At 43.8% G+C, this 12,789-nt stretch overlaps 1 protein-coding gene across 1 annotated transcript in view; it reads left to right on the top strand.

The window, feature by feature from the left end:
• Positions 1–710: 710 nt before the first annotated feature.
• ACVR2A (activin A receptor type 2A) overlaps positions 711–12,789 on the top strand; it is a gene marked incomplete at both ends in the record, with an annotated part of 51,080 nt that continues 39,001 nt past the window's right edge. The window contains one exon of the mRNA XM_079539404.1: positions 711–765. Within this exon, the coding sequence (XP_079395530.1) occupies positions 711–765 (55 nt within the window). The remainder of the gene's footprint in view (positions 766–12,789) is intronic.

The raw sequence follows: 12,789 nt of genomic DNA, 5'->3' as shown, positions 1-12,789 counted from the left end.
GGGCTGAGCGCTAAGGGCTGCGAGCCGGGCAGCGCCGCGAGGGTGAGCGGCGGAGGAGGAGGAGGAGGAGAAGGAAGAGGAGGAAGGCTCCTGCTTCTCAGCCCCTAGAGCTGCCGCGGGAAGCCGGCCTCGCGATTGTTTTTTCCTCTTAATATTATTATTTTTTTTTTTTTTACTTTCAATTGAGCCTCGAGGGAGCGGGGCGGGGTGGCACGGAACCGTGGTAGAAGGGAATCGTAAAACGGCGTTGTCAGAGCGGAGCGCTCAGCCCGCCGCCGCACGGACTGACGGAGCGCTGCCATGGAGCCGCCGAGCCGCGCGGAGCACAGCGCTGCTTAACGGGAGGCGGGAGCTGCGTGTGGCAGAGCCGGAGCTGCGCTCACACGTTGCTTCGTGCCCGCCGGCTCCTCCGTTGACTTCGTCTGCCTTCGTTTCCCTTTGGATTCGTAGCGTACTTTCATGAATTCAATCCCGTGAGTTTGTACGGAAGCCGAATGACGCGTGTGTTTTGAAACGCTGCTCGGATTCTCGCTCGGTCGGTCTCCAGGCGAGCCCGATTTTACTGTTTGGTGAACACTATCTCCGGAGAAGTTGCTATAGATTGCTTTATAACGGTTCTGCAAGAAGGGGGGAGGGGGGGGATTTTCCGGCTTGCAGGACCAAGAAACTGGATACTAAAAGTCACTTAAATGTTCTAACAGCGTTGGAAAATGGGAGCTGCTACGAAGTTAGCGTTCGCTGTTTTTCTCATCTCGTGTTCTTCAGGTGAGTGCGTGTTTTTGTTACTTTGGGTCAGCTGTTGGAAGGCCGAGGTGATTGCATCGGCAGTAGAAGTCATTTCTTCAAGTGAGGTTCAGGTTGGATATTAGAGGGAAGTTTTTCACACAGAGGGTGGTGAGGCACTGGAACAGGTTGCCCAAGGAGGCTGTGGATGCCCCATCTCTGCAGGCATTCAAGGCCAGGCTGGATGTGGCTCTGGGCAGCCTGGTCTGCTGGTTGGTGACCTGCACACAGCAGGGGATTCAAACTATGTGATCATCGTGGTCCTTTTCAACCCAGGCCATTCTGTGAGCCTGTGAAATGACAAACGTTTGGGGACAGCACTAAAGGATCGCTGTTTTCATTTTCACTATGATCCCCAATGCATGAACCTTTAGGTGCTTGCAGTGCTCAGACTGCTGATGTCAGTCCAACCCGGGGCTGTGCCCACCTTTGGGCACCTGACGGGGCAGTTCCCGGCCTCGTGTTTGCTCCAGCGTAATTACCAAGCTGAAATATTCCGAACTTAATTCAGAGCTCTTGCTCTGGAGCGTCCAGTGGTGGATGGCAACCTTCGTTAATGCTTCATTAGTTCGGAATAATCGCTGTTGTGAAAGCATTAGCTCATCCCGCACTGATAGCGAGTGAGCACATACGATGCGTGCTCCGAAACAGCCTGAAAAGACAGACTTTCGATTTCTGAGCAGTGATTTGTAACACTTTTTGTTTTGCTGTTCAGTGTTTCACTTTCTTAGCATCTGAAACCCAGCTTTCATGCTGCGGCTCTCAGTCCTGAGAGACAAGTGTGGCGTGAGAGCCTCCATCCTTTGGGTTGGGAGGGAAATGGTTATGTAGCAACCAGTGGCTGGAGAGCTGCTGCTAAAACCCTGCTCTCAGCTCCACCAGCTGCACCTGAAACCTGCAGAGCTGTGTAACACTCAGTGTGTGGTTCGTGTGGCAAGCCTGACCCTTTCTGTTCACGTGCTGAATGTGTGTGCGGTCCTCTGCCTGTGTTTAGATCCACTTTTTGGCTTTCTTCCGTGCAGTGCAGAGGCACACTTGTTGATCAGCCTGAAGGCCGGCAGGCTTTCTGTGGGACTGCTCCAGGGCGGTAATGAGATCTGTAGAGCGATGCCTTTTAAAATTTCAGCTTTATGATGTGCAGGATTTTGCTGAACAGCACATTTTCTTGTGGTTAGTAAATGGATAGTCTAGTCTTGTGTCTGTAGTGTTATTGATCAATTCCGTGTGGGCTAAATGTGCTGTGAAATGGCGATCGCTGCCAGAGAGAAACTAAAAAAAACCCTTTCTGTTTTAACCAGAGAAATAGCAGAGCAGGTTAAGGGGAGATGGGAGTTGATTTTTGTTGGTTTTTTTTTTCCCTTCAGATTAGAGTACCCCACTTGTTCTATTGCGAAACAGCACGCGATTTCTTCCAGTGATTTTTGTCTTACCTTAGAAGGTGTCTTTCATCTTTCCCTAATACCTTCTCTTTGAGGAACTCGCATAACGACATTCCTCTTAATTCAGGAATATCTTCTGCCGGGAAACTTTTCCATCCCGCTGTCAGTTCCTGAAGACGCGGTGCCATCTGTTCCTCGTGTCTCTCTCTCCCCTCCACGTCCTTCTATTGGGCTCCTTTTGCTTGGAGCACAGAACAGTGGTCTTGTTAACGTTACCTATCGGTTCATTAAAAAGGGCTGTTAAGTAGCAAAACCTGTCCCGTATTCTACATTTCTTGCTCACGTTGGTCCTGGTGAAGCTAAGTGAACGTTTGTGCTGCCTGTAGAGGTAGGACTAATCTTTGCTAAACGAACAGAAAAACTGGCTGTGATTCGGACGGCAGTTCTCGTATTAAGGGCATTGTTTTGGTGCTTATTCCAGTATTCCACATGAAGTATTCCGGTATTTAACACACGTTAAACTGTTTCCTGCGCTAACGCTAGAAATAGTGGAGTTTCTGCAGACCTGGTATGGGTATAAAAACGAATAGATTCGCAGTAAGCTTTTGTTTTTACACTCAGACTCATCAGATTATGTAAGCATTCAGCACGAAGTGCAGCACTTCGATGAGCGGCGTTCCTTCTGATCGCTGGCACTCGCTCAGGTTCAGACTCCTATCGATCAAGCAACATGGTCAGAAGAATGAGTTCCCTTTACAGTTTTCTAACTGGGGATGAAAAAAGAAAAGCTTCCTGCAGTTGTTTATTTAAGAACATTGGCAGTGGCTGAAGAAGTCCAGGAGTTCAGGTGTAAAGGTGTCTGCTTCCACTCGCTCCAGCTGCTCTGCTTGGTGCATGTGGGGTGTTGGGTTTCACGTTTATTTGTTTGCAGTGTCCTTTGTGCAGCTATTTTCCAAAGTTGCTTACGTGGCCCATTAATGCTATTGTTCTTTAACTAGGTGAAAATGGTTTGTTCTGTGGCATGGGTGTGGAAGTGGGCTTCAGTCTGAAGGCGTTTTATTTAACGATCTGCTGTACGGAATGCTGGAAGTTTACTTCAGGTGTATAGCAATCTCCAGTGAGTTAAATCTAATAGCCTTTGCTAAGAGCGTGGAAACATTACTACTTTTCGACTGCGGTATTTAAATAGGCATGTCTGCATTAAGGTACTGGGCTTCATAGCAGCTTAGATAGCTGGATAAAAGTGGGTATAGATTTGCACCCATGTACACTCATCCAAGAGAATGAGTTGAACGTGTAGGAGCTAAACTTGAAAGTGCCCCTTGGTGTCACGTTTAGGTTCCCTGAGCACTTCTCTCTCTGATACCCTACGTGTGCTTGATTTTAGCCTGAATAAAGAGCCAAGGATCCTAAAATAATAATAAAATTCCTATGAACAGTGGAATACGCTTCCAGCGCCTCTGCTCGTGTGAGGCTGTAAGCAAGCTTAATAAAGAAAAGTGAATAAAACAACACGTTCATCAAGGAACACTGCTCTTCAGATGCTATCTCTGTTCTCCCCACCCCCAAGGAAGTGTTTCTGTGTCCTTCCCTTCGTCATTACCGAGTTACTCATTATGAACTTTCAGGAATCGAGTGTACGCCTTCACAGCTCGCTGTGCTGTTTCCGAGCACACAGCCCGTGCAGCTGGGAGTGTTGGGAGATGTTGAAGCAGTGGCTTCTCTTTAAGCAAAGCCTTCTATTGCAGAAGCTGCAGCTTTTAATTCCTACTGGTATCTCCCAAACGATCGTTTCCTCTCCTCCGAGTTATCCGTTCTTTCTCTGTACCTGGGAAATTGTCAGCAAAGTAGTTCTCCAGCTTCAAGTTTCTTGCAGGGCACCAGAGCTGCATTTGTTGCACAGTTCATGCTACAAATCACTTGAACAAAAGAAAGCACATCAGGAAGGTTCACATCCTGCCTTTTTATCCCACTAATGCCGGATCATTCTTAAGCCATTCAGGTAGTCTTGAATAATTTAGCCAGAAGAAATGATTCAAAGATGCCTCTGCAGGTATTTTCACTGCCTGGGGAATGTCTTGATTTTTTTTTTTAATATTTATTTACTCTTTCTGTCTCACACCAGCTGTTATTAGGAGAATTTATTTTCTTCAAACACTTAGATAACAATATTGAAGCCAGAGATGCTGCTGCAGATTCAGAAGCTGAATATCTAGGTGTTCTGGAGGAATTGAGGAGTGAGAGATGGGCCCTTCCTGCAGGTTTTTTTTTTTTTCTGTTGTGACTTTTGTTTTTTTCACCATCCTTTCATTGCTCATTTAACTGCACTTGAAAATGCTGCCAGAAGCCTGTTTGTGAAATTCTCTGCAGCCTGTCCATGAGTGTGGTCGAGCTCTAATTGCTTAATTGCACAGGTAGAGAAATAAAGCACTTCAGACTCAGTACTTATGAAAAGCAGGATTTTACCTTACATATGTTATTTTGGGGGGGAATAAGTGTGTTATTGGGAGATACCAGCAGTCCTGATAGTGCAGTTCGGAGCAGGACTTAAAATCTGCTTTTTTACCAGCATTGATCCACCCACCTATGTGTGAATGAAGGGGGGGGGGGGGGGGGGGAGGGAAGCAGGGGCTTCTGTGTGAGGGAAAAGCTCTTGTGTTGCATGGAATGCAAGGAAGTAATTGCTGCTCTTGTGAATAATAGTTTTCATCTGGTTTGAATGGACTGTATTTGAATGACTCTTCTTTTTTCTCCACCTTGCTGGAATTTGGCAGCAAAAGCATTTCGGTGATGGGATCTGCCAGTTTGCAAATGAGAATATAGAAAAACACCTTTCAACTCGAGGTGTTTAGTTTTACAAAGGAGAGAAATAACAGCAACTCCAAGGGTTTTCATTCGTAGCTGTTCTACCTTCTGCAGCCTTTGCGTTTTATGCTCCTGGTTTTGGCAGGGCTTCAATTCCCGTAGCTTATTTCTCCTTAAAGTTGGAATTCAGCTCTCTCACAGATCATCATTATAATTTTGTACTTCTGATCTCAGTATCTTAAAAGATAGTGTTAACATTTTCCTTGTGCACCAAGAAATGAGATGGATGCAGCATGCAGAAGCAAGGCTTTAGCAGAGCTGTGATTCAGAGACATGCCAAGTCCACAGTATTTATCCTTGGAAATCGTTTAGAGAATAGCTGCTATAACACAGGCTGTGCAAAGATAGAGGCTGACAAGGAACTTGATTGCAGAAGAGATTTCTTGGTGAAGGGGATGCGTTTCCACCGCTTAATTAACAGAAAGCAGATTAATGCAAATGTCTGCTTTAGCTGGTTGGTGGAATGCATGGTCTGTTAGCTGTCTGATGTTCCTAAAAATGAGAACTCTTTAAAAAGATCAAGAAAATTACAAATTTTACAGCCAAGTTCTTGTGTGATTAAATCTTAATGTGTTTTTGTTGCCTTGGTGCCTGAAATTCAGCACATCTTATTTCCTGTTATTTCCATATGGAAATTGAAGTGTTTCTGAATGCCAGTGACTTCATGTGGCATCTCTCTTTTTCTCTGCGATGTCTGCGTGGCGGCGGTGGGTTTTTCTTAGAAACAGTTTGCAACTGCGGTGCCACAGAGACTGAATATTTACTGCCACGTTGTTTACAGCCGTGTCTGTGTGGCTGAGCTCCCAAACATATTCTAGATGCACCAAATGCTTGAATTATTGGAGGGAAGAGAGCAGAGAAGAGTTGATCCGCTGCGCTGATGGCTGTGAAGGCACTGTTCCTTAATAATTCCACAGTGAAAGAGCTCCTCATGAGGAGAAAATCAACAAAGTTGATCTTTCTGCATTTGCTGGTTGGAGCTGTAATAACTGGAAGCAAGTGGTCTGGCCAGGGGGAAAAAAAAAAAAAGACAATTCACTTACTAACTGGAGGCATAAATCTTTGGTTATGTGGTTAAGAGGTACTTGAAAAGCACTTGGAAATGTGAGAGGCACCTGTGGGAAGTCTTCCTATTGCTGCAGCCAGGAGCAGTTTGAGGTAACCCGGTATTGTTAATGGGGTGGGATCTGCAGAGGCTGAGTGTTGCAGGCATGATGTACTCCTCGGTGCACTCCTCTGGGTAGGTCTGCCACAGAAAGCTGAATTGCATTATAGAGCTTGGGGAAAGCATGCGTGCTCTATTTTTTTCTCTTCTTTATTACCTTCTATTCCACACTTCTCCTAAATTAATCCCCATTTTCAGACTCTCAGGCGAGGAAGGATGAGCAGAGTGGTAGCCTTTGACTCTGCCTTTGGGTGGTCGTTTAGTGAGCTGTGCTGTCACTGCTTTCAGGTAGAAACTGTCATGGAGAGAAGGAGCAAGTGGCGTAATTACAGTTGTGTTGGTGCCAGGAGAGGTCTGAGTGGTGGCTGTGTAACCTGAAATCTTGGTGACTTCATGAAGTAGCAGAGTAAGAACAAGAATGCTATGTATATTGACAACTGTTTTGTTGATTTTCAGGGTGAGTGAAGTATTGCTGAGTTCTAAGAACTTCCTTGTAAAAACAGTGCATTCTGCTGGTATATCTGGTTAAATTGGTGCAAGGTAATCAGTTTCAGTCAGGATGCCGAGTCAGTCCAAAACTGTAATAATTAATCTCAGTGCTATCTACTGCAAAGACTTGCTCACGACTATTAAGCTTCACCAACTTGGCCTTCACATGATGCTGAGTACCTTTAGTTGGAAAGAAGACTGCACGCTGTTGAAGTAACTGAAGAAGCTGAATGCCACCTTGTTTTAAGGTGTCACTTCTGTTTTTAATCTCAGGGATTTGTATGAAGCTGTAATGAGGTGGTAATTCAGTTCAAAAAGCTGAAACGGTAATGCACTTGTGAAAAGAAACCCCCATGTAGTCTTAATTGTGATGGACATGTTAAAAAAAAAAACCCAAAATACAGCATTTTGGCTTCCAGGCATTTTATTGCGCAGGGGAGCACTGTCTATAGGGAGTGAATTCAGCTGACTGAAGGGCACCATAGATGGGAAGGATCAGTGTTTTATGTATGCTAGATGTTAGCTGAAGTTATTCAGGAGGCTATTTCTTCTTGTTCTGTTTCCCTGTCTTTGAGATAGTCATCAGCTGAGCTGAAATTAAGAAAATGGACATTGTATTTTGCATTACAAAGGGGAGGTATTGCTCCCTAATCTAGTTTGGTTGTGTGCCCACACGAGGCTGTTTCACTGCTGAGAAAGATGTCACAGTCTCTATAAGGATGACAGAAAATGACTTGCACTGTACTGTTTTAATTCTTAACTGAGATGCAGCTAGAAGCAAACACCTGAAAAGTTATGTAATGCATCCAGTTCCATTTAAACTCTTCATTTTCAGAGAATGTCTGTATAATTTTTTAAATGGAAATAGGAGTTTGCATTGCTGATCTTTTTTTTTTTTTTTTTTTTTTTGCTTTGAAACTCAAGTGAAGTAGTTTCTTGTGACAGATTTTGAGTTGGATGGGTACAGCTCTCCCTTTTAGAAATGGAGCAGGGGAACGGTGGTCAAAACAGTTAGGGCTGTTGTTTCTGTATTTTCTCCAAGTTGCCATAGTCTTGCAGTCGACTTGTTAGTGTTGTGCTTTCAATACAATTTCGTACTAAAGGTGAATGGAAGGGGTAGCTTCCTGCTTGAAGTGACTTTGCAAACTCATAGGAGCACGGCTTAATTTTTGCTCTCCTCAGGAGATCATCTGCTCAGAGCACTGCGATGTCCACCACGCCTCCAGGTTCTTGTCAGCCCAGCAGTGCCTGCCTGTGATGCTGCAGAGGCTGTCCTGTCCCAGGGCTCAGGCTTTTGTCCTTGCATTTCATGACGCTCCTGCTGCTCTGCTCTGCCTCCGTCCTGAGTGACATCCTGAGCACCCCAGCTCTGGTGGTGTCTGCAGCCATGGTGATGTGCTTTGCACCTCCTCATGCAGCCACTGATAAAGGCCTCAAGCAGGGTGGGTGCTGGGGGTGCTTAAGGACTGCACGTCCCACTCAGGATGCTATCTGGGTACTATTCTGAGCACATGCTAGCTGTATCTTGACCTTTATTATCTCGTGAAGCTGATTTTTAACTTCATTTCAGCAGTTTCCTTCCTTTTTGGAGGCTTACTGGTGATTAGGAGTTTGTTTTGTAGGTGAAGCTGCAATAGCATGACCTGAGGTCTTTCAGGTCCAGAGTTCTTAACTCATCTAGTTACACCAATCTCAAGCCTTTAAATACTGCCTAAATGACCATAGTGTTCTTTATTCAGCCACTTGTATTTAGTGCTAGATTTCAGCATCAGTGTATAAGTTGAAATGTCATCTTTTTTATATAAGCTGTTTTAAAAAATAACTAATCATTTTAACATGAAAAACTTTCTTTCTAGGAATTCTGGGAAAGATCCACATAAACAGGGAAGTGGTTTAATTTTGCTGTTCCATTATGTTGTTAAGTGTGTGAGACCAAATTAAACTTTTGCAGCAAGTGTTAATTTTAGAAATCTTTGGTAGTGTTTGTCAGTAGATGGTACAGCGAGTTCTCTCCATCTCATAGCAATTACAGGAGGGAGAAGTTTTCTTTAAATATTGTAATGTTTCAGAGTTGGAAAAAAAATGAAGGCCGTGAAAGTTGCTGTAGTTGTAAATTGCAATCAATTGTGTACCCTTATTAAAAATAAACTAATCACCTATTTTTCACTTGCTCTTAAGGCTGTTTTAGATGTAGTGCGGTCAAAACCCGTGTTTAAATATTGGTGGTTTTTTTTTTTTAATGTTGTTCTGTTTTAACTTTAATGTGAGAGTCTGTTTGGTGAATTATCCCTAGGTATAATTCTGCTGTTCTGTGTTCAAGCCTGTCACAGAAGTTGCCTTAAAGGGCCTCAAAAAATATTATGGTTTGATTTCTTCATCTGTGGCTTATACAAGGCGGAGGAAGAAAAAAGGATCCCATCCTGACCTTGCTATGTAGAACAGCACACATCAGTAGTGATATCTTAATTAGTTGGCACGCACTAAGATTTGAACCAATGATTAATTTGCAAGGTGACTATTTAAAACCACAAGCTGTTTGCTTACCACCATTCCCTCCACTGCCCCTTTCGTCAGTGAAACAACCACTCCAAACTTAGTAGCGAGCAGTGGCTTCCTGAAACCCTTTCTGCCAGAAAGAACCCTCAATGGTTTGCTGACATTCACCTGCAAAATGGTCCTGAATCACATCCTATCAGGTCAGAGATTTTCCAAGGAGCCACAGGTGCTCAGAGCTCACTTCTTCCAGAGGAAATGTGGAAGTGGGTCCCACTCCAAAGCTCTCGATGCCTTAATACACTGATGTACTTTCTCTGTGGTTTAAAAGCATTCTGATGGATGGCAATTAAAATTTATTTGAGCAGTTTTGGATTTGTTTTGTTTTGTTTTGTTTAATCACAATGGGGAAATTGTACTTTTGACAGGTTGAACTTAAATCCCCTTTTCGTTACCCTCATGAGATGTATAATTATTCCCAGCAAATATTAAATTTTAAACCCAACTTAACTTTTTAAGTAGAATTGTTGGGATGGTTCAGAACGCAGTTGAACGCTGTTTGGATCCATGGTGACAAATGCTCAAGAGCCCTTGAGGAAGGCATTTGTCCTTGGCCTTGTCCTGCTGTGTCCCAGCAAAGTGTGTGAGGGCAGAAACTTCAGTTCTAACCCAGCATCCTTCACATAGCCACTGGGCTTCTGAGGGTGTCTGCACAGAGAATGTGAATTATATAATTTGCAAGACAGTTTAAAACATCTGAAATCCATAATCCTGCTCTTCAAATGAGGAACAGTTATGTTCAAGAGAATCATCTATGGCATTTCCAAGGGAGAACCATCTTCTAACAGCCTGTCATGAGGATTCAGTTATAAAGCAGGTTCAAATTGTGTTCTTGTTCTTTTAATCATCGTGAGTCTAAAGAGTGCTGAGAATGTACTAAAAGTGATAAATGGTGGTATTGGTATTGGTATTACTCTAGGGATGGTGAGAACAGACATGGAATAATTCTTGGATTTTCTGTAATCGTTGATGAGGAAATTTTAGGATTTGGTAAAACATCTGAGTGACTTGGGAAGAGAGAATGAGGCCTGATGCAGTGCGTGAATTTGTTCAGCTGATGATTGATGGACGGCTTGTAGAACCTCGCTTTGCCAAAATATTTCTTTTGAAATATGGTAATCCCAGAGGTTTTCCCTCTCCATTATTATGACTGTGTTGGTATTGGAAGCTTTTTCATTCACATCAAAGACAAGGAATGGTATCTGTGCAGAAAACCGATTTGTATTTTTCACTTCATCACGATTGTCCTGGTCAGAGTGCGAGGTTTCTGTTGACGAGTCATGTGCAGTGTGTCAGCTCAGGCTGTTAAAATCCTGTGTGCACAGTGGTAGCAGTCTGTAGTATGTCAGAGAAGAGGCCAAAGTGCTACTTCTTCTTACAAGAGTAAAGACTTGTGTTTGAAATTCTCTTTCATGGGCTTTCAGGATGTTTCTGTGCTGACGTTCTGTGCCTCGGTTGGTCGTCTGATCTGCAAGCTCTTGTCACTTTTTGCTCGTAGCCGAAGTGAGTTTAGCACTTGGCGGAGAGAAGCTTGTTTGCAACCTCAGTGCTTGTTTAAGAAAGCCGTTATTCAGGCATGGCCTGGCACACTCACCGTGCAGCAAATTGTAGGCTTTGATAGAGCTCTTGAAATGTCACTCATAAACTGCAAGCTCTTTATTACAGATAACATCTTGATGTCAGACATTGCGTGGCCGTGTCACCTTGAGGTGGGACATTCAAGGAGAAAAAGTCATTTTGAAACAGAAGTTCAGTAATGGGATGAAGTTTCAAAAGTAAGCCAACAGAGTGGATGCTTTTTAATTGCTCCTACGGTCGTTCAGCCAGCTTCATAAAACAGCTAATTAGTTTTACTTGTCCAAAAGGCTTATTTTGGTTGCTCTGGCTGCTGGTGCTGACAGCCAGTATCGCTTACTGCAGCCAGTCAGAGTAATTTGGCCTTCTTTCATCTAAGTCAGTTTTTTTTCTTCCTCCTGCAAAATCCCTGGTTCTCTGTATGGTAAAAAGTTACATTTGATGAGTAGTTTTAAGTCTTTTCTTTACTCAGGCATCTTTGAAGTGTCATTATTTAATTTCTATTGTATGGCACTTTAAAATTACATTTCTAGCTTTAAGCTAACTTCTCTATTTGACACGGCGTCAAGACTACAAATTATACATAATGAAAAACTGTTACATCATAAGTACTTTCAGTGTTGGTGTCTTGTAGTACTGTCAGCTTTGATTTATGTAGAACACAGAAGAAAAATTGACTGAAAGGGTGACAGTTCCCTCCTCTGTGTCCTCTCCCTCACCCACACAGCTGCTTTTTGGTGAATTACGCTTCACTGTTGGTTCTGCCCTCTCGCACCAGCTCTTGTGGCTGTCTGATGTCGTGCTGAGCTGATACTACTTGCTAGACCAGCAGAAGGGACTTGGAGCACTTGTGAGTGGCTTTCTGCAGGCAGGATTGGGTGAGGACAAAGCTGGGGTAGGAGAAAGGAGCATGGGAGGAGATGGGTGATGTGAGGGCGGGCAGTGCCTGGGTGACTTGACCTAGGAAATGAATTACACAGGGAAAAAGCAGAGTTGAATGGATGGTTCTGTGTATGTACACGTTAAGAAAGGGGAGAATGACAATTATCTTCGTTAATAATGCATCTTTAAAAGAACCTGCTGCTTATTTATGGTGTTTCTAAGGACCTCTGCACGCAGCTTTGTGTGGACACACGAGGTTTGTGTATGCTCGAGCTGGAGCATACCAGTGCAATTCTCCCTGCCTTCATGCAGTCAGGCTGCTCTCTCCCATCGCACTGATGGATATTTCAGATAGTAAGAGGGAAAGTTCCCATGTTTCCAGAGAGATGTCTCAGACAGCTACAGCTGGAGGCTGCTGTCCCCAGAACCTGAACTAAAGATATGGGTGATAAAACTTCATCTCCTAAGGTCGCTGCTAACAGTGAGGTAGGAACTGAGTAAAAGGTCAGACTAAGCGGCTACAATATCCAATTGTATGCTAAGTTTAGGAGAAGAGTACAGAAAGCCTGTTTGCTATGTAATCTTAGCAGTGTCTGGTTTGTAGTATTTCAGTGTTAGCGGCAAGTTGTCCTAGAAATGTATCCTGTACGGATAGTTACAAGCTTGATGCAAAATGTATCGTGTGGATCAAATCCAAGCAGTAAATAGACAGCACTTAAAGATCTAGAGAAGAGAGAAAGGAGAACACAGTAGAGGTCCTTAACATAATGAATCTGCTCAGAGAGTGTCTGTGTTGTGGAAGCCTAGGCCCCCCAGTCTGAACTGCTGAGCTTTCGCACAATAAGCTTTTATGTAGAATTTCCAGAGCTTTCATCTGTCTTCTGCTGGAGGGTGGGTGAACTCTCCTCTGGTATGTGCTTACACTTACCAAAAAATAAAATCTTGATAATCGAAGTGCATGGCCTTAAGCCTGGGAAGGATGGGGATGATGGAGGCATCGAGTCTGGGAATTCAGCTTATGCGGCCAGGAGCCTCTGTACTTCGGTTCATGCTCTGCGGTTAAGTGTCCCATATTCCTGTCTGTAAAGGGATCTTAGA

The sequence above is a fragment of the Tetrao urogallus genome (genome assembly GCF_951394365.1).
Source record: "Tetrao urogallus genome assembly, chromosome: 8".
NCBI lineage: Eukaryota > Metazoa > Chordata > Aves > Galliformes > Phasianidae > Tetrao > Tetrao urogallus.
Note: the sequence above shows the minus strand (reverse complement) of the source record. Positions and strands in the feature narration are given on the sequence as shown.